The 27,669-nt window shown below is 42.4% G+C and overlaps 1 protein-coding gene and 1 long non-coding RNA gene across 14 annotated transcripts in view; one reads left to right on the top strand and one right to left on the bottom strand.

The window, feature by feature from the left end:
• The window catches only part of PTPRQ (protein tyrosine phosphatase receptor type Q), a 209,920-nt gene that overhangs the window by 17,688 nt on the left and 164,563 nt on the right, over positions 1-27,669 (bottom strand). For 6 of the 11 annotated variants that reach the window (XM_075932438.1, XM_075932405.1, XM_075932455.1 and 3 more), the window contains exons 52-56: positions 23,121-23,220; positions 22,103-22,231; positions 20,845-20,889; positions 10,108-10,134; positions 9,353-9,434 (exon numbers count right to left, since the gene is read on the bottom strand). In XM_075932438.1, coding sequence (XP_075788553.1) covers positions 9,353-9,434; positions 10,108-10,134; positions 20,845-20,889; positions 22,103-22,231; positions 23,121-23,220 — 383 coding nt within the window. Of the gene's footprint in view, positions 1-9,352; positions 9,435-10,107; positions 10,135-20,844; positions 20,890-22,102; positions 22,232-23,120; positions 23,858-27,669 lie in introns of those variants that run through there. The other 5 variants (XM_075932410.1, XM_014571197.3, XM_075932418.1 and 2 more) reach the window with 5 other exon arrangements.
• The window catches only part of LOC142829952 (uncharacterized), an 84,380-nt gene that overhangs the window by 38,089 nt on the left and 18,622 nt on the right, over positions 1-27,669 (top strand). The window lies entirely within an intron of this gene.

Below are 27,669 nucleotides of genomic sequence, written 5' to 3'. Positions count from 1 at the left end.
CAAAGCCACCACCTGGGCGGCTTTGCTCCCGGGCAAACGAGCAAAGCCGCCCAGGCGGCAGCTTTGCTCTGGTGTCCCCGGTCTGCTGGGGGGGTCCAGCGGCTTTGCTGGACCCCCCCCCCAGCAGACCAGGGGGACAGGAGCAAAGCCTTGGAGCACGCCCGCAGCGGGATAGCCCAAGCGCGCCTGATCTGCAGGGAGACGGGGAGCAAAGCCTTGGAGCACGCCCCCAGCGGAACAGCCCAGGTGCGCTTGGGCTGTCCCGTTGCGGGTGTGCTCCAAGGCTTTGCTCCTGTCCCCCTGGTCTGCTGGGGAGGGGAGCAGCTAGTGCCCCCCCAGCAGACCAGGCTTTTCTTGCCTACCCCTGGGGTAGAGCAGCTGGGGGCTGCTGGGTTGGTCCCGCAGCGCTGCTCCGGACCAACCCGGCAGCACCCCAGCTGCTCTGCCCCAGGCGTCCTGATTCAGCTGCTGCTGGTCAGTTTCAGCAGCGGCTGAATCAGGACGCTTGGGGCAGAGCAGCTGGGGTGCTGCTGGGTTGCTCCAGTAGAGCCGAGGAGCCGCGCTACTGGAGCAACCCAGCAGCACCCCAGCTGCTCTGCCCCAGGTGTCCCCAAGTCAGCCGCTGCTGAAACTGACCAGCTGCTGACTACAGGAAGCCCGAGTCAGAGTTGCTCTGCCCCAGGCTTCCTGGAATCAGCCGCTGATCAGTTTCAGCAGCAGCTGACTTGGGGACACCTGGGTTTCTTAAGTTGAATCTGTATGTAAGTCAGAACTGGCATCCAGATTCAGCCGTGGTTGAAACTGATGAGTTTCAGCAGCGGCTGACGCCAGTTCCAACTTACATACAGATTCAACTTAAGAACAAACCTACAGTCCCTATCTTGTACATAACCCGGGGACTGCCTGTATAGTAGCCCAGTGTCTGTGAGTCTGTAATGCTGACATACACGGCCATGCCCCGCCCCCTTTCCCTCGCTTCATGGTGGCTCGGCTGAGCTCTGTGCCGCTCAGCTGAGCCCCGGCTAGGGTTGCCAGGTAGACCCTGCTAAAAAACTGGATACGCTTGTCCGGGGGAGGGGGACCAGCCGGGAGGGGGGCGGGGTTGGAGGGAAGCAGAGCTGGGGAGGGGTCGGGGGCTGTGGGGCTGGAGGAGAGGATGGGAGGGCCGGGAGGAAAGGGGGTGGGAAGCAGGGCTGATGGGGGGGGGTGTCCGGGGACCATGGGGCTGTCCAGCAGGAAGAGGGGGCGGGGAGCAGAGTTGGGGGGGGAATCAGGGGCTGTGGGGCTGGACGGGAGGAGGGGGGACAGAGGAAGGGGGGGCAGGAAGCAAACCTGGCGCGAGGGGGGGGGGGTGAAGCCACTGGCCGCAGCCGGAGTCCAACAGGCGCTCCCTTTACTTGCCAGCAGAAGCTGGGCGGGGGCGGGGGCAGTGGCAGTGGCAGGGGCAGGTCTGGTAGCCACTCCCACCACCCAGGTTCTGCTCACAACCAGATGCTCCCAGCTTGGAGATGGGCCACGATTGGTGCTGGGAGTCTCTGGTCCCATGCAAAAGCCGGGCGGGGGCGGTGTGGCTGGGAGTCCTGGCCCCCGCCCCACCCCACCCCACCCCACCCCATCCGCCTTTTGCGCATGACCTAGGGCTCCCAAAGCCAATCGTGCTCCACCTCCCAGTTGCTCCCCCACCCTCGCCAGGCTTCCCTCTGGTGCCCAGCTGGAAATTCACAAAATACCGGACATTGCACATGTCTGGTATTTTCTGAATTTTTTTACCAAAGAGAGGGCGCAAATACTGGATTGTCCGGTAGAAAACCGGACACCTGGCAACTCTAGCCCCGGCGTGAGCGCCGCTCAGTTGGGCCCTGGGTGGCAAGTGGCCTTTTGGGGTCCGCTTGCTCCCCCGCCGTGGCCCAGCTGAGGCTCTGGCGCTGCGCCGCTCAGCTGAGCCCTGATGGGTCGGGAAGGGGGGCGGGGCCGTGTACGTCACCGCCCCCCCTTCCTCCTCCCACCGTGGCACTGAGTGGTGTGCCCCTCAGCCAGGCCGCTGTGGGAGAGGGGAAGGGGGGCGGTGACCCCACCCTCTGGCCGTGTACGTCACCGCCCTGCCCCTCCTCCCCCACAGCGGCTGAGAGAGAGGGGGGGAGGCAGTAGGAGGAGAGAGAGAGAGAGAGAGAGAGACAGAGAGAGAGAGAGACGGAGCGAGAGAGCTCAGGAGAGAAGACCTGAAAATCCCATCTTATGAAGGGCTAATTGACTAGTATTATATATAAAAGCAGAGTTTTCTAGTATTTAAAAGCAGGAAGAAGAAAATATTCCACGAAATCAGCTATTTTGTCAAAGGTGACAAAATGTATGTGTCGTTCATTTATCATGGTCATGAACACTACACAAAAACCCTTGGACAGAATTTTTTCTGTTCGCAAATTATCCACAACCAGACTAACTAATGTTTTTCTTCATTATTTGATGATTTATGTAAGCATATTTCAAACTATGAATTGCTAACAAATAATTAGCTCAAGCCTGAGTAAAATACCCTCCACGAGTTGGATCCAGCCCATCAAGCTGCTGGATCTGGCCTGTGGGCGCAGGGGCAGAGCCCCAGGCTGTTTCCTTCCTGCCCCCTGCATGCTGCCAAGAAAAGCAGCTGCTGTGGGACTTTGTTTGAATAGCTGAGAGGATTCCTGCATTGCCCTTGCTCCCAGCACAATCCCATTGGCCAGTTTCTGGCCAATGGGAACTGCTTGTTGTCAATGGGCAGCTTGCGAAGACCCTTCTCCCCTTCCCTGAGGCTGCTAGCTATTTAAAAACCTCATGGCCTCTGCACCCTACTCTCCTACCCCAGGTCACAACCCCTTCTTGCCCAAGGTCACAACCCAAAGTCCTGCACTCTAGTCCCCTACCCCAGGTTACAAGTGCCAGTCCACTTAAGAAGGCTGCTGGCTGGGAGTCAAGCTGTTAATCTCCTGGCCAGAGTCTGCCTTTCCCCCCCTCCTACATCTATATCCCCTCCCAGATCCTGCACCCCAATCCTCTGCCCCAGGTCATAATCCAAACCCCTCTACCCCCTCCTGTACCCTGCTCCCCTGTCCCAGGTCACAATCCTTTCTTGCCCAAAGTCACAATCCAAACCCCTGCACTCTAGTCCCCTACCCCAAACAACTGCCTCCTTCACCCAAACTCCCTCCCAGACCCCACACCCTCTTCTGCACCCCCTTACTGCAATCTCATTTTTGTACCCAGTCTCCATCCCACACCCCACACTTCCATTAATATGGGAGAGTGTGGCCCTTGACCACTTTCCAAATTCTTGGAGTGTCCCCCCCCCATCAAAAATTATTGCCCACCCCAGGATTATCTGTACCTATTGTTTTCAGTATTTGTCATTCATAATATGCCATTTGTGCTGTGTAACTGATCACCACCTTCACTTAACATTATTTCTGCTTCCTGGTTGAATTATCCCTAAAGCCAGAAAAGCTTTTGAAATGGCTGTGCAAAAACCCTGATGCTAATTCTTGTCAAATGCAAGTCTGCATGAGATTTTATGAGCGTTTCCCCATCTGTGAATATTCTTGACACCAGAATTTTATGTATAGTCACAAACAGCAAATAAAATAATTAATTATGTCAAATAGCAATGGTGTTTGTTTTCAAACTATTATTCACGAATACTTACTTTAGCATGCACCCAGACCTAGGTGGGCATAAGGCCATAGAGGACAGCATAATTTACTGTACTTTATTTTCTTATTAGATTTGGTTAATTTTTGTCATAAAATATAATAATTGCTATAATGAAACAAGCCACCCAACAATAAGGAAAATAAACCATCTAGTTCCATATCTTATGTCCAACAATAGCTCACCCCTGAGGCTCCGATGAGGCAGTTATATACAATGTATTCTATATGTGCAGTTATATTACATGGGAAATGTCATCCTACTTCCAGCTAATGAGAAGTCTATGCCCTGAACCGGGAAGACTGAATGGGCTTAATAAATTTATCCTTGACAGTACAACTCCCCGTGCTCTTCTTCTACCAAGGAAGAATGGTCTTACGGTTAAGACACAGGACTCAGTATTAGGAGATATGGCAGTGCCAAGCTCTTCCTGTGAAATCACATAGGAGGAGATTTGCAAAGATGAATTTGGTGCTCGTCTTCCATTAAAAGTCCACGAGAGCGTGTGACTCACTCCCCTTAGTGCCTTTGAAAATCTTCTTAAATCTCTGTAGGCCCATACGTTTCTATACAACTCAATGATTTTATTCATCTTGTTTCCATAGAAAAGGTTAGCAATTCACCCTTTACATTTACAAATGTCTTTATATAATAACAAGGAGTCCTGTGGCACCTCATAGTTTGTACTGAAACAGACTAATATAGCTACCACTTTGAAACTTATACATAATAGTTGGTATTATTAAACTTATTTCAATGTATGTTAAAGGATTAAACAGTGTGGTTAACAGACACAAAGTCAATATAGAAAATGTCAGAATTATGGAACACACATGTTAAGAAAAAGATTTAGCTATGGTTTTGTCTTCCAATTAATACTGTCTGTTGTAAATCTTGCCCTGGAGAGAACCTGTGGCCATTTCCAGAATGTATTTTTAATTCAGTCAAATTATGTTTCTTTCTTTTGTAAATAAAATTTTAATTTATAAAATACTGATATACTGATCTTGTAACTGGCTCTACTTGGTAGAGCCCAGTTGATCTCTAGAGGTTGAAATGCAATAATGACAGGAAAGTAAAGCTAGAAATGGATAAAATACATTTATAAGGTTTATAGTCTCCTCTCTTTACACAAAGCTTCTGTAACTGGATTTTGTGTGAGAAGTAAGCAAGGGGTGAGGCATTTTCCCAAACTCTGTGGCAGGAGTTCAGGCCATTATTTCTCTGTTAAGTGCACATTCCCCATGAGCCTGACCTTCACTTGCCAATTTGACTTCACTTGCCTGACCTTCACTTCCAATGCAGAGGCACCCTATGAGCCTGTCTATATTAGGAAACTATTTCAAAATAACATATTTTAAAATAATAACTCCCAAAATAATAATTTCAAAATAGCGTGTCCCCACTACAGGGAAAATTAGTCCAGGGCAGGCTCCATTAATGTAGATGTGCTACCTCAACTTAGAGCCCCAGGAAGCACTAGAGAGTAATTATTTTGAATGTCTCTGGAGAGTCAGGTTGCACCTCCCAAATCCTAAAAATACAGGTTGCACCTCCCAAATCCAGGATTTTCTCATCCATGGTTTGGCATGACCATGGATGTTCCTGAATGAGAGAGCCCCAGGGCACAAGGGCCATCAGACGAGAGCCTGGTGCAACTTTGTAAGTCTGCTAGCAGTGGGGCTGCAGCAGTCTGGGTGACGGTAGCAGTGGCAGTGGCAGTGGCAGTGTGATTGGGACTGCCTGCTGCTCGGCAGCAGGGCCAGGGCTGTGCCACAGCAGCCCAGAAGGGGAACCCAGCCATGGCAGCCCAACAGAATCAGCACAGTTGTGGCCACGTGGCTGCTTGGCAGCAGGGCTGGGGCTACGGCAGCCCAATTGGGAAACATTCTGTTTGGCAGTGGGGCTGGAGCTGCCCGGCTGGGGAGCCAGGCCTGGGGCTGGCCTGCAGATAGACCAGCTGGGCTGAAGGAGCTAGCGGCAGGGAGGAATAGCGGGCTGAGAGACTGGGGTCAGGGACCTCCTGTTGTCCAACAAATTCCTTCATCTAGGACTGGTCAGGCCCTGAGATGCTGGACAAGAGAGGTCCAACGTGTGGCAGCAGTGGAGCAGCCACACTACCGCTATTTTAAAATAAGCATTATTCCTCGTGGAAAGCAGGAGTTATTATTTTGAAATAACCAGCCCATTATTTCAAAACAACAGTCTTGGTAGTGTGGATGCTCTGCCTGATATTTTGAAATAAGGGGAGTTATTTCGAAATAATTCCCTAGTGTAGACCAGGGCTATGTTACTGCTCTAACTATGCCCATATGCCTTGATCTACCTCATCTCAGCTTTTACTTGGTGCTAATGGCCCTGTGCCAGATCTCGGAACCAAGATGAAGTTCAACCCCAACTGATTATTTTAGCACAGGATAATGATTATGTGGAGTCTCAAATTCAATGATGATGTGTTACAGAAGGAATGTTTTTTGGTAGGCTTATAAACTTTACAAATAAGTTATTATGCTCTCTATATCAGAGAACTTTTAGGCTACGTCTACACTGGTGGTTTCTTGTGCAAGAACAGCTGTTCTTGCCAAAAACTTGCCAGGTGTCTACACTGCACGCGTGTTCTTGTGCAAGTAAATTTACAGTCTAGCGTCGGAAAACAGGACTTCTTCTGGAAGAGTTATTCCTCTCCCCACGAGGAATAAGCCCTCTAGAGCAAGAGCTCTTGCGCAAGAGGGCAGTATAGACAGGCAACATGAATTTCTTGTACAAGAATCCCCTATGGCTAAAATGGCCATCAGAGCTTTCTTGTGCAAGAGAACATCCAGATTGCCATAGATGCTCTTGCGCAAAAGCACATCTCTTGTGCAAAAGCACATGCCAGTGTAGACGCGCTCTTTTGGAAGACTTTTTGTGCAAGAACTCTTCCACAAAACAGTTCGGCTGTGTCTACACTGGCATGAATTTCAGGAAATGCTTAAAACGAAATACTATTCCGTTTTCAGTTTTTCCGGAAAAGGAGCGTCTACACTGGCAGGCTGCTTTTCCGGAAAAGCCCTTTTTACGGAAAAGCGTCTGTGGCCAATGTAGACGCGCTTTTCTGGAAAAGAGCCCCGATTGCCATTTTCGCGATCGGGGCTTTTTTCCGGAAAAGACTACTGGGCTGTCTACACTGGCCCTTTTCTGGAACAGTGTTCCGGAATAAGGACTTATGCCTGAGCAGGAGCAGAATAGTTTTTCCGGAATAGCGGCTGATTTTGTACAGTAGAGCATCGTTGCTTTTCCGGAAATTCAAGGGCCAGTGTAGACAGCTCGCAGCTTATTCCGGAAAAGCGGCTTTTTTCCGGAACAAGTGGCCCAGTGCAGACACAGCCTTCTTGTGCAAGAAGCTGCCAGTGTAGACGTAGCCTTAGAGTAAGATGGGTACTTTTGTTGAAATGATATTTGCAGGCAACAGACATGTTCACTGATCAATAGCACTAAGAAATATATTTTGTCAAATACTGATTATAACAGTATTGAATACCACAGAAGCCTGATTTTCCATAGGTCTCAGGAAATATGGCAATCCTTAAGAAAATTTAGAGTTTAGAAAATGGGTGAAGCAGGCTCACCACTAGCAATTAGCATGCCTCCTTACAGCCTTCTTGTCTGCACAGTGAATATGCCGTTCCCCAGGAGTAGAACATGCCCTTGAAGGCTGGATGGCTTCAGACAAGCCATCTGACAGATCTTTGCTACATTCTGGATTTGGGAAAACTGAAGTACAGTACAAATCTAACTGTCACATAAACATTGTGGGTATATCTACAGTGCACTCTTAGCTCTGCCTCAGATTTGAGCTCAAGCTTCACTTCTGTTCACAGATAAATCAGTCTGATTTGAATGAACAAGTACTGAGGACCTGGGTCCTACGACCTCTTATGGAAGGGGGCCAGAGCCCAAGTCCTGCTGGGACTCAAGTTCAATCCCTGACATTTTCTGGTGTATTGAGTCAGGAGATCTGCATTGTACAATATCTACACATAAGCCTGGGTCCCACTAACCTGGATTTACAATGTAGTGCAGACATAACCTTTGGTTAATTAAGAGTTCGTTCAATAATTGGTTAAATCAACCAATTAATTTGGTTGAGTTAAATTAAATTTGCTACCTGCATTTGTTTAAAGTTTTAAAACATGCTCTTTCTACTGCTACTACTGGATAGAACATAATAGTCTATGTTAGATTGTAAGTCATTTCAATGCTGTAACCTTTAACACTATAATTGTTGTGGAACTATAATGCCTAAAAAGTAACATTAGAAATTTTGCAGTGATGAACATTAAAATGTGAAAATGCTATTGCTAGGAAAACTTTTCATGCATAATATAATTATAATTGCTCCTGTTCTAGTGAAATAACACTTCTACTTCTGAAAAGAAATGCTTCCTCTGCATTACTCCTCAGAAGAATGTTATGGTCCTTTTTATTATTATTAAATTTAATCCAATAAGCCTTAAGGAGCATAGCCAAAAAGCTGTAGGAAATGCCATTAATCTTTTCACACTATTGTTGTTTTTTCCAGAGAGACTGAAATATTATAATCTAGTGGTATAAAAGTCAATTGTTTTATTCTTCATCTTTATAAATCCAAATAGAAAGCAATTCATGACAAATCTATAAATCCAAAATGGCAAAGTCATTGGAGATTGACAAATTACGGCATGTGTTAAACATGATGATGATAAAGATTCTGAAATATCGAAAAGAACAGATAAAGTATACAAATAATTTAAATTAGATAGCTCCATAAAAGTAAAGTTACTTAAGAAAAGTTACTTAAGAAAACAGTGAAAAGTTTAGTTGAGATTTAAATATAGTGTTGAAATCGTAGGTTTACATGTCATGTGTACTTTGAAAATTAATCATTTTTCAACTGGAGTCAGACAACTTGTGGAGTTATTGGCTCAAATGCTGCTGTCTGTAGCTACAAGAGCAGTTTCAGTCTCACTTGCTCTCTTCATAAGAGCAAGACAAGTAGAATTTGGCTTATTATTTGTAAAGAAATGAAAATGTATGGACCTAGTTCTACTCCCATTGAAGCCAAAGAGAAAATTCCTACTGACTTTTATGGGAATATGATTAGGCTCTGACCTTTCAGAAAATGTCAGTTATATATATTAGGCTTTTATTCCTGAAGAAAATTATGTTGTTTAGAGCAATTAGATAGTTCTTGAATGAAACCTGTATGATAACAACCTATACAATCAGTTACAGTTCGATACATATTATATTTTGATCTAAGCATAAAGCTGAGATTTTTTTTCAAAATTGAACAATAGCATGATATGTAAAGCAAAAAAATTATAAAGAAAATATTCTCAAAATACATTTTTAGAAATATCACTTTAATGTCACAATCTAGCTGATTACTAAGGATAGTGTCATAGCAGGAAGGGTTAAAGAAGACCATCTTTTGCTGACACACTAGTTGAATAATTCTGATCACGTTGCAGTGAAGACTGCACAACCTAAATCAGTGTAATATTACTTTCTAAACAATCATCCTAGTAATTGGGTATTGATTATCAAGGCCACAGTCCTTCATGGCCTGGCATGCTTAAAATGGACATGAAATGTGACACATGACACGATTGGAGGTCTTGCAATGTTGTGACAACTGCTAGTAACATACCAAAAATTCTTCTTGAAACTTCAGGTTGTTGTCTGTGCAAAGTTCTTCGACATGTTGTAGGAAGGATTTCTTGCTTATTGGCCTAGAAGTAATGACAGAGGAGTTAGACACATATGCAAGTTGGGTTTTAGTTGATTTGTTTTTCATTTAACCACTGGCTTACCAAAAGAAATTGTTATTCAGTTTAAAATAATTGATATTTACAGAGATAAAATAACATAAATCACTGATAGTGTAGTTATTTGATTTGTTTAGAATATTTCAAAATAAGAGTGTCTTCTTGCTCTATTACTCCTCCTGATCTAGTTGTTAGCTTTGACTTCCTGTTGAGTTGGATTATTTTTAATAGATTTACCATTCTGATGCAGAGTTTTGATTTTAATGAAGTTTGTAAAGTTATCTTTGTAATTCTAAAGTATATAATATTTCTTTGCTGCACAGACAACATTTTATACATTGCAAGGTTTTAGACCTATAAAATATTGCAGTGACCTCATTCTCATAATGACATGGTTTTTAAACCCCAAGGAGTTTAAATATCCCTGTATTACTTCCCAAGCTAAAACACAGACATGCAGGCTTCACCCCAGAGAGAGAGAAAGCATTTCTCCAATTACCATGCAATTAGTCATGCTTTTATGATTTATACGTGGCTTGGAGTTTTTTGTAATAAACACAGAAGAAGAAACCACACATTCACACTTATCGAACTAGTGAATTGATAGCCATAATATAAAAATCTTTAGTCAACTTACTTGATGGATTTTCTATAACTAAGTAACCTGCAACAGAGATTGTGTTAAATGCAGTAAATCATGAGTCAGAGAATATAGCGCATTCTGATAAGCCTTTAGAAGTAAAATTTAAATAGCTAAAGAATCAGAGCTAAACTGATTTCCTCTCTGGATTTGGATAATATTTTATTGTAGATATCTTGGAAAACTGTCTTACTGAGCTCTTACTTCATGTATTTATAAATATAGCTGATGCAGTTTCAGCCTGTTATTCTCTTTGGATCATTTTAACAATTATTCTTTGCTAAAAATGCTCTCTGCCCTAAGAAATCCACACATCAGGTATGCTGCTTTGCTTACATTGCTCATTACATGGTTTTACATTAAGGATAAATGTAAATGTTTACATTTCACATAAAATTGAAATGTGTTAATGTCATTCTTTTAGGGGCAAGTAGTTCAGTGATTCACTGTTAAACCCAAGTAGCGCAAATGAGGATTTGTGTGATAAAGGAAACCTGCCCCCCATGCCATATAGCAGCGCGGGGTCTGTTCAAGGTGGCAGTTCATTGCACAAAGCCCCTTGTAGCTCCAACATGCATCATATCTTTCAACTCTGAATTTTATGACTGTATAGAAGCTAAATGGCTAAAGCCAAGTTTAAAAAAAAAAATTAGTAGGTTCCTAAATCCATAGTTAAGTCCTTTTGTGCATGGCCTAAATTCAGGGGGAGTTTCTGAGAGCTCAACAAATTTGAAAAACAGGTTACATATTTAGGCTCCAAAGGCCAGTCCCACAAGAACATTTCATGTTGGGGCATCAAGCACCATCAATTTTGACCCAAATTTCAAGGTACCCCACTTGCAAAGCTTGCTTTACAATCTCTAGCAAAGAAATTCAAAATGAAAAATGTTGGTCCTTCCAAAATTTACCTTTTACATTTTTCTGTCTAAATCACATTTACTTGGAGAGTAAACCTATTAAAATGCATTTAACATAGTGGATATTTTAAGTAGTGTAAACAACCATCTGGCTTTCCTTTAATAATCTTATTAGGAATTTTTAAGAATCTATATCTAAACATTTTTTAGAAAAGTCACTTCTAAAATTTGTAATAAATATATTTTAGAAAAAAAAAGTGGAAACCAAAATGATATTAAAACAACTACAGAGCCATATACTATTAAATTATCTGCATAACACTATGGAAGTGTTACAGGCTACACTACATATGCACTGGCAACATATATTGTGTTGATAGGGTCATTTTCTCAAAACAATGTAAACTGGCTTGTGCAACCAAATTATAGGAAATCTTTATCCAAAATAAGGGCTTACAAAGAACTTGATTCTATCCCAATGGAGTAAATGGGAACTTTGGAACTGACTTCAGGGTAGGAGCAGGATTATACCCAAAGTGCCCAATCTGGACAGTTAAGGGAGAGATGCCAATCCAGAGTGGACAGAAAAAGAGAGTGAAGAATGATAAAGCACTGACACCTTCTGCAAGAACACAGAAGTTCCCTGTGGAGTCTCTTTACAAGTTTCATTTGTATGTATTGCATACTGATCTTACTTGTAAGACTAAGCCTGCATTTACTTGGTATATAAACCATGGTAGCTTCATAGAGCTAAAGATTTCTCAAATAAAGTCTTCTCTTAAATATATATATGTATTGGGTAGAGATGTGCTAATCTTTGAATATCAGGCACTCCTCTCTATAACTTTACTGGACAAAATTCTTAGCAGATTCTGCAAAAAATTGTTTTGCTTGACCTTCCTTTTTATTTGAATTCTTCTATCTTCTGCACAGAGCAATGGAATAAAAGCCACATCCCAGTCAACATCCTAATAATTTTGGAGATCCTGCTGTTTTTAGTCCCCCTGAACCTGCTTGTGATTAGTGACTTACCGCACTGGTAGTTCTATCATTTTGGAAATGACATTAAATGTACACATCACATAAGCATTCAGTATATCACATTTAGCGCCTTTGTGGTCAAGATACAGTGAACCTTACAGCCAAGAATGCTGACACAGGACCATCACCAATATTCTTTGCATTCTCATTGTCAGTACAACAAGGGAAGTCAAGCACTGAAGAGGCATAGAGACAAAACTGAACTTTCACCCCTACATCTGCTTCCTTCTAATCATTTTGGAGAGGGTCCAGCGGAGGGCAACCAAAATGATTAGGGGTCTGGAGCATATGACCTACGAGGAGAGGCTGAGGGACTTGGGTCTGTTTAGTCTGCAGAAGCGAAGAGTGAGGGGGGACTTGATAGCAGCCTTCAACTTCCTGAAGGGAGGTTCCAAAGAGGATGGAGAGAGGCTGTTCTCAGTAGTGACAGATGGCAGAACAAGGAGCAATGGTCTCAAGTTGTGGTGGGAGAGGTCCAGATTGGATATTAGGAAAAACTATTTTACTAGGAGGGTAGTGAAGCATTGGAATGGGTTACCTAGGGAAGTAGTGGAGTCTCCATCCCTAGAGGTGTTTAAGTCTCGGCTTGACAAAGCCCTGGCCGGGTTGATTTAGATGGGATTGGTCCTGCCTAGAGCGGAGGGCTGGACTTGACGACCTTCTGAGGTCTCTTCCAGTTCTGATTCTATGATAAGGGGATGGTTGGATGAAATAACATGATCTTGGTAACTAATTGACCATTCATTTCCAGTTGGAAAAAGGTCAATGGAGGGATGATAGGAGTTGCTATAGGGAACTTTCTGGGTGTCTGGCTGGTGAGTCTTGCCCACATGCTCAGGGTTTAGCTGATCGCCATATTTGGGGTCAGGAAGGAATTTTCCTCCAGGGTAGATTGGCAGAGGCCCTGGAGGTTTTTCGCCTTCCTCTGTAGCATTGGGCACAGATCACAGCTGAAGGACTCTCTGCATGTTGGGGCCTTCAAAGTATTGGAAGGCTTCAATATCTGAGACATAGGTGAGAGGATTATTCTAAGAGGGGTGGGCGAGATTCTGTGGCCTGCACTGTGCAGGGGGTCAGACTAGATGATCATAATGGTCCCTTCTGACCTTAAAGTCTATGAGTCTATGAGTCTATGAGTCATGTTGTGCTACTAATAAGAAAATTTCTGTGTTCAGTGCTGGTCATCGGGCACCTTTCACAAGCATAATTTTTTAAAGAATTTGGGCCAGTTTGGTGCCTAAATTTCAATACTCAGCTCAAAAAGTAGAATCCTACATGAAGGGTCTGACTTTCAGAGGTATTGAACTTTCACAACTCCCTATGTAACAACTGCGGGTCTGCAAAGAGGCTCAGCACCTATGATAATCAGGCCATTTAGTATACATTTGTTAATTGAGATGCCCAAATGGAGGCTTTTGAAACCTTGTTGAATAAGGAGTTTTACAATGAGTGAACTGTGCCGTGATGAGTGTTCTCATCCAAAATAGTTCAAAGGAGTTTTGCATAGTACAACTATGCTTGGTTGCAATCTTTCAGAAGTTTAAAAATGCAGCTTATTTTTCTCAATATTTCTAAAGTGAAACCTTTTCATTTCCAGTCTTTCCAGTCTTCTGTATGAAACAACATGGAGCAAATATCATCAGACCATGAAAAGTAAAATTCTTAACTCAGACTTTAAGTGACAATTTCCCCTGTTTCAACAGGAGAATTTAGTATTTCCATTTACTCTGCATTTAAAGGGGGAAAGCAAAGCATTCTCTAAACTAAAGAACACTTTGTTGCTTTAAATCTGATTTTCTTTTTAAACAGTGTATTATTTCACTGATGGGATTTTTTGAAGTCTATCAAAAATCTGAATCCCACTCAGATTACTTCTGATAAACCTAGAAAGATGCCATTTATTTGTGTTGGCAATGGTAACTGATGACCATATAGTCACACAGACTCAGCTTTCTCTCTGGGTCAATCAGGTGAAATCTATAGGGAATTAAAACTTTGTCCAAATGGAAAACCACAGAAATGAATATGTAGACTAAAGCTTAACTCATAAGCACCACTGACACTTGCTAGGAATAACGGAAGACTAATTTTTTTTACAATTTAATTAAGACTTACATAGGGCTTAACCTTCATGAGTGATCAAAGGAGATGGGGAAAAGATACCAGGCCCATTCCCTTCAACTGCACAGTGGCTTGACAATCTTGTTCTTTGGTTCACTAAACTCTATCACTGACAGTTGCACTAGAATGGGTGGGAAGGAGGTGGTCATCTCCAGACCCTTAGGCAGAAAGCAGCTCATGCTTTAAACAGCTGGCTGGTCTCTTCCCTGGAAGGCTGAGGAGTGAGGAGGAAGGCTTTGCATGCTGCCCCCACCTCTCAGCAAAATCTTGCAGTGCCCCAGGCCAGTTTCTGGCCACTAGGAGCTGAGAAATGCTGCTAAGGGCAAGGGCAACATGTGAAGCTTCCCACCCCTATGCCCAGAGCAGAGCTATGTGAAGCAACTAGCAAAATGAGACCTCAGCAGCCCTACTGCTGAGGCAATCCAAGGGCCTACCTCGCAGGGAGCAACTCTCTGCACCCCAAGGGAGGCCACAGAAACCCTCTCATCCCACCACCCCATTCTCTAGGAGTTCACCTTGCTCCAGTGACCAGCCAGTGGGGTGACATTTTAAATGTAATGAGCTAGGGCATGTGAAGGCCAACTGCCCAAAGAGCATGAACAGAGTGCAGTTCATTACACTGGGGTCACACTAAGAGTCCTCAGGTCCAGATGCCTCCCAGATACCCCCAGAGCAAAGGGAAACTGTGAGTATGGGCGAGAAGGTTATTGCATGGATAGACATGGGATCACAGGTGTCTGCAATCCACCAGTCCCTAGTAGACCCTGAACTCATTGACCCAGATGCCCAAGTCACGGTTCAAGCTTTCAAGGCCGACTCTTTTTACCTGCCTATAGCCAAGTTGCTTGCTACGCACAAGGGCTGGTCAGTAATTTGGACACTGAGCATACAGCAGTAACTGTACCTGCACAAGACGCACTGCCAGAGCCTGCCAAGCAACCTAGTGCACCAACAGAGAGCAGTTCACAACCAGCAGATACACTGACATCCCCTGCATCTCTTCCAGAATGAGCAACCCCAGTGGGGAGCTGATGTCTCTAGTATCAAGGGAGCAGTTCCAGGCAGAGCAGGAAGCAGATGAAAGCCTCAAGGAACCTTGGATGGAAGCCTAGAGCAAGCCACCACCTCTCAGGTCTTCTAACAGGTTCAGGTTTATGGTAGAGAGAGGACTTTTATACAAAGAGGCTGTCTACACACTGGCACCCTTTTCCGTAAAAGGGATGCTAATGAGACACTTCGGAATTGCAAATTCTGCAGGGGATTTAAATATCCCCTGTGGCATTTACATGAACATGGCTGCCGCTTTTTTTCCGGCTCGGGGTTTTGCCAGAGAAAAGCGCCAGTCTAGACAGGATCTTGCAGAAAATAAGCCCTTTTCCGGAAGATCCCTTATTCCTACTTGAAAGTAGGAATAAGGGATCTTCCGGAAAAGGGCTTTCAAGTAGGAATAAGGCTTTCAAAGGGCTTTCAAGTAGGAATAAGGGATCTTCCGGAACAGGGCTTATTTTCCGCAAGATCCCATCTAGACTGGCGCTTTTCTCCGGCAAAACCCCGAGCCGGAAAAAAGCGGCAGCCATGTTCATGCAAATGCCGCGGGGGATATTTGCAATTCCGAAGTGTCTCATTAGCATCCCTTTTATGGAAAAGGGTGCCAGTGTAGACACAGCCAGAGACTCTATCTGGTGGGCACAAGGAGGACTGGCATCCTCAAGGACATTTGGTAGTTCCAACTAAGTACCAGGAGCAGTTCTTGAGCTTAGCCCAGGATTACCCTACTGGCCATGCTGTGTTATACAGAACCAAAGAAGATTGGGAAAGTCATTGCACTGGGAAGGGATGGGCAAGCATTTGTCTAGTTTTGTCTGGTCTTGTGAGGTGTGCCAGCAGGTGGGAAAGCCCCAAGATTGGGTCAAGGCATCTCTCCAGCCATTCTACATAATAGAGGTTCCATTCTAGCATGTGGCTGTGTATATTCTGGGTCCTTTCCCTAAAAAGACACCCCAAGGAAAACGCTATAGCCTGACTTTCATGGATTTTGTCACCTGATGGCCTGAAGCAGTAGCTCTCGGAAACACCACTGCCAAGAGCTTGTGCCAGGCACTAATAAATATTTTTGCCAGGGTAGGTTGGCCCTCCAAGATCCTTACAGTTCCATAGACTAACTTCCCGGCAGGGACCATGGAACTTCTTTGAGAAGCTCAGTGCGATGAACCACTCGGTTGCCACCCCTTACTACCACTAGACAGATGGCCTAGTGGAGAGATTTAATGGAACTTTGGGAGCTATGATACGCAAATTAATAAACAAACACTCCAGTGATTGGGACCTGGTGTTGCAGCAGTTACTGTTTGCCTACAGAGATGTACCCCATCCCAGTTTGGGATTCTCTCCCTGTGAACTTGTTTATGGCCATTGTAATTAATGAAGCTCAATCAGAGGAGCTACCTCTTCTCCAGGAACTAACATTGTGGATTTTGTAGGCAACCTACAAAACACCATCAGGACTCTTTAGCCCTTTCTCAACAAAACTTTCCATGGGCCTTTCCAATGGTCTTAGTCCCCAACCCAGATGGAAAAATCTGCTTTTGAGTGGACTATTGTAAGTTAAATGCTATAATTTACCCAGACAACTATACAATGCCCTGCACAGATGAGCTGTTGGAGAAACTGGGATGCACCCAATTCATCTCCACCCTAGATTTAACCAAGTGATACTGGCAAGTAGCTCTGGTTGAGTCAGCCAAAGAAAGGTCAGCCTTCATTACACGTGTGGGGCTGTATGAATTTAATGTTCTTCCTTTTGAGCTACACAATGCACCTACAACCTTCCAAAGACTTGTAGATATTCTGCTAGCAGGTTTGGTGAAATTGCAGTAGCCTATTTGGACAATGTGGCTGTATTCTCTAATTCATGGGCAGAACACCTAGAATACCCCCAAGTTGTCTTGCAGCACATAAGGGAGTCCGGGCTAACTGTTAAGTCTAGGAAGTGTGAAATTGGTCTAAATGGGGTAACTTACCTGGGAAATCAGGTGCATCAAGGGACTGTCAACCCTTTATAGGCTAAAGTAGAAGCTATCCAAAACTGGCCTGTACCTAAGTCAAAGAAACAGGTCCAATCCTTCTTAGGCTTGGCAGGATAGTAAGATGATTTGTACAGCACTACGGTCAGATCACCTCACCACTAATAGACTTGACCAGAAAAAAGCAACCAAATGCCGGTAAGTGGACTGAGAAGTGTCAGGAAGCTTTTCACAGCTTAAGGCTCCTCTTATGTCTGACCCTGTCCTAAGGGCCCCAGGTCTATGATAAATCTTTCTTTGTCACCACAGACATGTCCGAGCATGATGTGGGGGTAGTTTTGATGCAAATAGGGCCAGATCAACAATTCAACCCTGTTGTGTTCCTCAGTAACTGCTAATTTGGCCATCAAACACTACAAACATTGATAATGTAGTAGATTTCTTTATTCCATGTGTTGGGACATACAATGTTGTCCCCACTCTCCTAGTTTTCTTATCGTTAGACTCATCCATAAATATTTAGCAAAGTTTCACCCATTTATCACATATATATGGATTTGCTGTATTTAACACATTTCCCTCTCCTTTTCCCCTTTTATTTAATTATACAATTCTACATTTATGTTATGTTGGAAGACACAATTTTCCACCTGTTATGTGTGATCTCATGGCTATATATATATGCTAATTTCTTATAAGTATAAATTAAATTTCTTTTGCCTTAATTCCTTTATTAATATAGGTATTCGAGATCCTCCCTGCTATGTTTTCTTAATATAATTGTTTAGTGTTTGAATTTTCCCTGTTGACTTTTACCCAGAGGTTAAGTCCAATAATATAGTTCTTAACACTACAGGCATGTTACCAGCAGCTCTCCACATTACACAGAAAGAGGTTGTAAAAGATTCACCACATGCAATGCATAATGCCTGGGCTTTGCTGGGTATAGTGTGTAAGGCTTTTGCTTCAACAATAGCATCCTTAGTTTTTTTTTTTTGATGTCCAAGTAAACATTTGGCATCAGCACTCACGATCAGTGTTCCCTCTAAGCTGTGGCAGCACAGCCTTCTAGCTGTTCAATGAGCCCCACACACCCAGGGATTTAGGACTCAGTACTGGCTGAGAGAGACTTGTTGCTCTGTCCTCAGGAGGGAGCTGCTGCTGTCTCTGAGGGAGAAGTGCTCCTCTACCCACTGGGCAGCTCTATACAGCTGTGTCTAGACTGGCCAGTTTTTCTGGAAAATCTGCCGCTTTTCCGGAAAAACTTGCCTGCTGTCTACACTGGCCGCTTGAATTTCCGCAAAAACACTGACTTCCTACTGAAAGAAATCAGTGCTTCTTGCGGAAATACTATGCTGCTCCCGTTCAGGCAAAGCTTTTGCGCAAAAGGGCCAGTGTAGACAGCTCAGATTTGTTTTCCGCAAAAAAGCCCCGATCGCGAAAATGGTGATCGGGACTTTTTTGCAGTAAAGCGCGTCTAGATTGGCACGGACGCTTTTCTGCAAAAAGTGCTTTTGCGGAAAATCGTCCGTGCCAATCTAGACGCTCTGTTCCGAAAATGCTTTTAATGGAAAACTTTTCCGTTAAAAGCATTTCCGGAAAATCATGCCAGTCTAGATGCAGCCTACGTGTGTCCTGGGTCCCTAGCTGGGCAGGAGTCATTAAGCAGCTGCAGGGCTGTGCTGCCATGCAGCTTAGAGGGAACACTGACTAGTGTTATTAACGTTCTATAAGGCATTACCATTGTTTCTGTAACAGTGCTGTAGGTGATTCAGGAAATACTTTTAAGTTTATTGAATTTACTTTTACAATTATCTACAATATTTTCAATGTGATCCTTACACATTAGCTTGCTGCAAATGCCACACCGAAGAATATGTAGCTTTTCATTATACCTATTTGTTGTCCATATATATAGAGAATTTACCAAATTTTTAAATTGTTCTTTTAGTTTTAAGAATTGAAAATTTAAAGCCCCATGTTTTCCCAGTGAACACTTTTCCTAAATGCTTCTTGGGCTCCTCTTGAGAGGTTGATTCAGAGAAATTTAGGGACATCAACTCTAAATGTTGCTCCTGTACCAAATCCATCCACAAGAGCAATGAACTCTCTATATAAGAGAAATGAAATACTTTGATTAGCCCAAGCCATTTTTTTTTCATTTGTTGATGCACAAACATTTTTAAGATTTTGACTTATTGGCTCAATTCTCAGTGCAGAAGAGTTTTAAAATCTTGGAATTTTTCATAACATAGGAAAACCACTTCCCACCCTGTTTCACATGTTCTTAACTATCAGAGCCAAACAGTCTCCCATGCTAAGATCCACTGGGCACAGGAAACTTTGTGGGTATGTGGGAAGGCTTTTAGGGTTATACCTCTCTGATTCTGGGGGCCATCTTATGCCACTCAACTTCCAACACTGCCCCAGCTTACATCAAATGATGTATGGTAAGTCAGTAGACAACTGGCAGAGCACTGTATTGTACAATGCACCCTTACACAGAAATGTGAGGAAGGAAGAATGTGGATGGGTGGTTGGTGCAGGAACTGGTTGTGCTGGCTGTATATCAACTAGCATTTCCCCCATTGTGAGGGAATACTTAGCTGGCAAGCAATAGAACATTGTTTTCAGTGCTTCACATTACATTGGACAAGAAGGAAATGATACATATGGACAGATTCTTTCCACAAACTGGTTCATTTATGCTACTTAGATGGCACAAATGAGCTAGATTCTGGCAGTAATTTGCTAAGTATTCCCTCACCAGTTGAAAGGCTGTGGATGGGTATGTGCATACCTATGTGCATATCAAAATTCAACCAACTCAGGACATTGAGGAAGTGCAGAAATATGATGTAGCACCACATTTTGAATGTGCAGTTCATTTGTGATAGTCACAGTACAATCATCATCATGTGGTATAAGAACTTAACCTGCTAATCTGACACCTTTACATTCTGTATTGCTCTTATTATATTAGAGACAGAAAGTGAAAGTGCCTCAAAATAAAGTAATTGGTAGGGTAACTAAAACTGCTGAATTACTGCTCACTGAAGTCCTTGCTGTGCAAAAATCTCTTAAACTACACATAAATGTGAAATATTACAATTTTGTAGCCTAACCTGCTGGGTTTGATGTTGTATAAATCCATATTGGACATACATTAGATAGAGCAGTGGTAAAGTGGAATTTTCACATGTAACATGGGATTTGACCTGTAATTTTTTCTGAGATCTTAATGAGATGCTTTGTGGTAGCACGGACAATACAACTGGCAGCTGAGTAGAAAAAGAAGAATTTCTCTTGAATATACAAATTCTAATTCTTAAGAAAAATATAAGGCCCAGTTTGAGGTATATATTGCAATTATGCTGTCTACTTTTTGACTATCTGCTGAGGTGAGCCTGACATAATTTCTGTTAAAAATTGCTCTAGTTTGTTTTAAAATAGTTGAAGAATTATAGTGTCTTAACATTAATCACTGAAATCAAAGGTGACATATTGACAAATTTGCCATTAGCATTCTCATAGCATAATATAGGTTGTGAATACTAATTTCATTTCTATTACCAAGAACACACTTCAGAAAAATATTTACTTTGGACAAAGATCAATAAAGGATAGTAGCACACAAATTACACAACAGTATGGAAATCACACCAGGTCTCTTCAATAATGCAATAACTTACTGGATGACAAATATCTCCTTGCGTCTAAAGAAAAATGAGGAATATCTGGAAGTAAAATCCATCAATAACTTAGTACACAAACAAAAAATATATTGTTCTTATTTTGTTAGTAATTTGCAAAAATGTACATTATAGGAAACATCTCAAATTAATGATTTTTTAAAATCTATCAAGGACATTTATCTGAATTGCAGCTACAAAGATGTAAAAGATTGTGTTTGTCTGTTGAAAGTGAACATTTCCATTACTGCTAATGAGTTTTGACTATATTATCTAAACAAACTGTGGAACAATGCTCACCACAGATACATTGAATTCAATAACACCAAAGAATCCCCTGTATGTTTGACCATGTACTGCAAGTGACCACTTTTGAATGCACACATTTGAATAGTTTTATAATGCAATAAACCATTTTTTCCCCACACATATAGCCATAAAAACATTCAAAACAAACAGGTCAATAGCCACAGGCTTTTATCTTCAAGCTACCTACCATGCTTAACTCCTAGGGCAAGGTAATCTTAGGCTTCTCATCTTTAAGGAGATTGCCTACCACAGCACATTCTCTATGGGCTATGTGACAAAGAAGGGAGAATACAGCTATGCCAATAATACCTATCCAACACTTGCTAATTCAGTCATAATACACTGTTAATTACCATGATAATTATTTGTGGAATAACATGGCAATTTCTGATTATGAGAAGGAACACTATATAGCTTCCCTTCCAAACAGATCACAGGGCAAGAGTCTCCGCAGCTCTATGAAAACCCACCAGCAAATCTGGCCAGCTGAGTGGCCTAGGGCTACCACATGCTTCTCCAGGGGCTAGGTACACAGGTGAGATACTCAGCTGCAAAAGTGATTCCCTTATGCTCAAACATTTACTAAATGGCAATTAAACAATGACTAAGCTGTTACAGAATCAGCTGAAAAAGTCTGAGTTTGAAAGAATGTGGATCCTTTGGGATGTTTTTACATTTGCAATCCACAGAAAACACTGAGCCAGCAAAATATTGCATAATTCCCAATGTTTAAAAAATTAAGTTCCTTTTGCCACCAAATCTTTATCTTATTGTAAAATATATGAAAATTAAGCAATATTCTACATGCTATGGAGAGCACCCTTTGAAAGAGGATCTTACTGAACTGTGTAAATAGGAACGTCACAAAGACTTCCAAACAAAAAAGGTCAGAAAGGGGTCATAGCTACAGATTCTTTGGACTACTGTGTTGCCTAAGGAGTATGCTTACCGAGTAAATCTCTCATCCTTCAGTTCCAGGTCTGCCACTGTGATCAACTGATCCAGCTTGAATTTAGTGTCAATTATTTCTGCATCCCGTGGGGAGTAGGTGCCTCCTTCTTTTTGCTTTTGTCGGATTCTAAACCAAAGATCATAAAGTTGAGAGTGAATGAAAAAGAATATTAAAATGATTTATTAATTACACATGAATTACCAGAATAGAAGGACTGATTTAGCCTTTCATAGAAGTCAGAGTAGAGAAGCTCTACAAAAATACTTCCAGTTTTCATTGTGTGATGAGCAAAGCAAAACCAATAACATTTAAACATCTTTTTGAACATTTTGATCATCATACATTTTAACCGTATTTTGCTGGCAAAATAATGACAATAGAGTAAGTTTGCCCCCAGAAATTGTTGCTACTTGGATCTGATTTTCCTCTTATTTTTACTAGTGTAAACTAGAAGTAATTCAGCTGAATCAAAGGGAATTATACTAGAGTAAAGCTTGTGAAAAGAGAAGTAAGACTTTATATTTCTTAAATCCTGTGTAGACTCTTGTCTTACACTTTTTATTTTCCTACAATGCCTTGCTGAATTAGTAGTGGCAACATAGGACCTGTGGCTACTGAGCAAATGAACATCATTCATGTAGCAGTTTGCCTACTTTTTCTATTAGGCATCTATGAATGCTATAGCTCACCTCACCTAGGGTCAGATTTTTGATTTCTCAAATACACATGTAATTCTAATTCTTGACTTCAATGGAGCTACTTTGGAATTTCCTCAGTAAACAGATGCTGAGATCAGATTTTGACCTGCTGTCTTTCAATCAAGCTGTTCACTTTTCATCATGAATGACAGTAAGTTTCTACAGGATAAAAATGATATTAAATTGCAACATAATTCAAGATACTAGACTGGTTATATATAGTTCTATGTATACGATCCATTTCTTCTATATGTAAAGAAATAATTGCATACCGATTAAAAAGAATGCGTAGTACTGTATATATAAAGAAGTCTTACCTTGCGAAAGCATAGATAGCCACCACAAGAAGAATTATGGAGAGTATACACAAAGTAACTGCAAGTATTATTTCTACAGCTCTTTCTGACAGTCCCTCACCTGCAACAGGAAGTGGGCAATACTGGGATTAAAATTTTGAATAACAAACATCTGAACACTGAATCATACTTTGATTACTTTTGCAAATAAAAGGGAATCAAATCTGGTAGATCTTTCTGGGTGGGCAAAGGGAGAGGAGAATGAGATGAAGGAGCTCCATACTTCCTCCTTCTTGGTAGGGAGTAGTACCTCTTCTGCCAGAGCTCAGCAATGTCTGAGCATCACAGGATTTTAGAAGTGAGACCAAGAGTGGGTTGAGCAGAGGACCAGCTACAACCTCACCAGCTGCTGAAGTTATGTATTTCCTTATGTAAATCCAAAGAGCATTAACTTCTGCTGCATCTACTTCTGGAGCTGCCACCATGCACCTCCTGACACAACAGATGACTGCACAAGACCATACCTAAAAGGTAAGCCAATAATGTAGCATGGATGAGTCTGTTCTGTCTTTACTGTGGAAACGTTCTGCTTTCATAGGCACAGGCTTTCCCTTACCTGTAGAGCTTCAGGATCCATGAAACTTTAAAGCAGCACTCCTTGTCCATTCTACAAACCTTCCCAACCTATTGATTGCCTAGAAAGTTGGTAAAACCAATCTCACTGAGTTTCCTTATCTTTCTGTCTTCATCCCATGGGCCTGTTAAAGAAAACTGAGTTCCAGATGTTTCATTCTGAAGGCTTAGTAAAATAGGAGGTGTTTATGGCAGTGGACATCAGTATCCACCAGGAGAATAGCTGGCTTGTTGGATAGTTAAAATTAATCCAGAAACACTTTATAAGAAAGTTCTCAGATATTTGTGGCCTTAGATGTACACAATTTCAAGGCATTCACTATATATTAAATAGACACCATTTGTTTATTAAGAACATCTTGAGATTAACATCTACTGTATGTAAAACAGTATACCAGTAACTACATCCTGTGCACAAAGATTTTGTTTCAATTTTCAAACATCAACGAATATTTTGCAAGACATGGAATATCAGAAAAGTATTTTTAGCTTCCTTTTAATGCAATTTAGTCATTGAAAAGAAAGAACTATCACCATGTAATCAGCCAACTCCTGCAGACTATGAGATACATTTTGGCAACTTCTGTAATGCAGATTGGAAGCTGTTATTTAGGATGTCTGATTGTTAACTGCACAAAAATATTATTTTCTTGAGATAAATATGCAATTCTTCTTAATAGCACTTATTAGATGGGAAATTGGGTAAAACCTCATTGATATTGGTGGGTCTGATAGATGCCCTCATTCTCATTGGAGCAAGATGAAACAATGGAAGTCACTGGTCACATCTCAGGCACATGCAAGGTCAGTCAGAAGCTGAGGTACATCGCTCAGGGGAGCTAATCAGGGATTAAATGTACAGGTGGCTAGCACTATTTGATGGAGGGCTGTATGAGCAGAAGCAACCAGATGTACTGAGAAGCAGCCAGAAAACAAGCAGAGAGAAGCAGCTAGAAAACCAGGAAAATAGCAAGAGAAGCACTTACAGCTTGACTCTGTGAGTATATCTACACAGCGACTAGATACCTGTGGCTGGCCTGCGCCAGCCAACTCAGGCTCATAGGCTGCAGGGCTGTTTCACTGATGTTTAGATGTCTGGGCTTGGGCTGGATCCAGAACTCTAGGACCCTGCAGGGATTGATGAGAGTTCCTTACTTTGGACTCCAGCCCAAATCCAAACATTTAAGCAGCAATTAAAAGGACCCACAGCTCAAGCCCCATGAGCCTGAGTCAGCTGGCACAGACTAGCCACAGGTGTCTAGTTGCTAAAGGCCTGCAAATCTGCAGATGTGGATACAGATTTTGTATTTAGAACCCTGCAAATTTGCGGATATCTGCTATATATCCATGGGTATCTGCATCCATGGACGTCAGTGTGGACATCTATGGCTAATTGTTGCAGATACAGATATGGATACAAATTTCCTGTCCATGGAAGACTTAATAGTTGCTGCATAGACATCCCTCTGAGAGAGCCCAGAGAAGGCTTTTTGAATAGAGGAATGGTTCCCAACCTTTTTGATACTGGGAACCAGCAAACCCATTCACAAACTTTTGGAAGACTGGCATGATTTCATTTGCATATTTGTTGCCGGTCCGGCAAAGGCCCTGGTCCCCAGAGCCTCCTAATGCCAGCCCTAACCCCTAGAGCCTTTCACTGCTCCACTACCCCCCAATGCCAGCCATTGACCCCAGAATCCTCTGCACTGAACTCTCCCAGTGCCAGCTTCCCACCCTCTGAGCTCCCCCGTGCTAGGCCCCCACCCCAAATGCCTCAGTGTCAGCCACCCACCCCTTAGAGCCCCTCACCACTAAACCCCCTCAGTCCTAGCCTAGTGTTTTCAGAGCCCCACTGCACCCAACTCCTCCAGGGCTTTTCTCAGTGCCAGCCCCCAGTCCTCAATAATAGCCCTGTCCCCAGAGCTTCCCAGGGCCAGTCCTGACCCCAGAGATCTCCCTCCACTACTATCCCCGCCCCTCAGAACCGCTAGTTCCACTCCTCCACCCCAGAGTCCCTCAGGGCCTGTCCCCCTCACCTAGCTCTGCGCTGCCTCCCACCCCCAACTGAGTGCCGCTGCCCATGTCACTGTGGCTCTGTGGGCTGGGTTGGGGAACACCGTCCAGCGCCTCCCCTTCCAGTGCAGCTGTTGGGAGAGGAGTATTCTGCCCCGCCTCTCAGCCAAACAGCGCTGGGCAAGGGCAGCATATTGCTCTTCCTCAGCTGGGAGGAGACCCCATCCTTGGCTGAAAGCAGGGCAGGATACACCTCTCCCAACAGCCGTGGTGGGAAGGAAGGAACTGGACGGTGTTCCCCAGCCATGACCCCAAGAGCTGCCATGGCCCAGCAGCCAGCATTCACAGCCCAATGCTGATCTGCGGACTGGCAGTTGGGAACCGCTGGAACAGAGTACTGACTGGAAAGAGGCTTGAAACTCTGAGCAAAGAAACTGCTTCCTGTTATTCAATGCATAGTGCGCTTATGGAAACAGGACTTTATATGCTCTTTATAAATAAACAGGATCACATCATAGAAATGACTGACTCTCTCATCTAATTCTCCTTATAATGGAAACAACCTTCAAAACTCTGAACAGTGGTGAACTTCTCTGGTCAAAAAAGCTATGAAGTCTCATATAATAGTTTTGAATCAGTAATATCAAATCTACTTTGCTTCTGGCATTTGCTTATTTATATCACTAATAAAAATACTCTTAAGCAGCAGTACTAAGCGTTGGTTCTATAGCCACATGCAGAGACATTCACAGGAGCTCTTTGGGTTTGTTTGTACTAGACTTTAGCTTAAGCTAATTGATTGTTAATTAACTTGAGATAATTAATATCTTTGTAAAGACTAGTTCTAGACACTAGAAGCATAGGCTAAACATATGTGAGTAGCCTAGAACAAAGGACTGGGGAATGTCTAGACTAGAACTGTGTGAATAACAGCTTTTTTTATATGCTGGCCATATTGAATAATAAAATAAAAATATTTTGGATCAATGAAATTTGTTCAAAATTAACAGTGAACTAAAAACTCATGAAAAATTGTTCTGTTGAAACTGAAAGAAAGGTTTTGTTTCTTTTTCAAATTTTTAAAAATGTTCTCAATTTTTTTAAATAAAATTGAAGAACTTTTTGAAAGAAAAAAGTTATTCTGAATTGAAAAATCGAAATGATTTTATTTAAAAATGTTGAAATGAAATATTTCATTTAAAAAAACTTGATTGAAACAATTGGTGACTTTAATATGAATTCACAAAACATTAACAATAGAGTCACAACTGCATTCTTCGTTAAAAATGTGTTGACCAAAAAATTTCACACAGCTCTAGTCCTATGTAGCTTTCACAAAAAGGTTGACATCCTTAAGTTAACAGCCAATTTAATTCAAAGTAAAAAACCAAAAATATCTAGTCAAGACAAGCCCAAGAAAAGGTATTGTTGAATGCTAAGTAAATTAGAATTACTTTTCTCACTCTTCCAAAATCCTCAACACAGCAGAAACTCTTTTCTTGCTAGCAACTAGGAAGACGCGGGAGATGGGAGAGGAGGTGGAAATGGGGATGTAGTGGAAGAGAGACAAAACAGAGTCATAGTGACAAATAGATATTCAAAGAGCTAGATATACTACATCAATGTGCAATGCCGACATTCTGTTGCAAAAGAATTTGATATGCCTAATACCTAATAATATTGGGTCACAAAGAGGCAACAGCATAATGAAAATGTCATAGTGTGTATCATAAAGTCACATTGTGATGTGATTGTTTCATCTCCCTGTGGCCTTGACATCAATAGGAAAAGGTGTTTTTGTTAGTTTTGTTTTTACTAAGCATGAACACATGTTAACAATCTGGTATGGACAAGGCAGTTTGTAGTTTTCATATGTTTTGGCAGGATTCTCTTCATTGTTTACTGCCATACGCTAGAACATGTA

The sequence above is a fragment of the Pelodiscus sinensis genome, chromosome 1, assembly GCF_049634645.1.
Source record: "Pelodiscus sinensis isolate JC-2024 chromosome 1, ASM4963464v1, whole genome shotgun sequence".
NCBI lineage: Eukaryota > Metazoa > Chordata > Testudines > Trionychidae > Pelodiscus > Pelodiscus sinensis.
The sequence above is the reverse complement of the archived record's forward strand: the minus strand, read 5'-3'. Positions and strand labels throughout refer to the sequence as shown.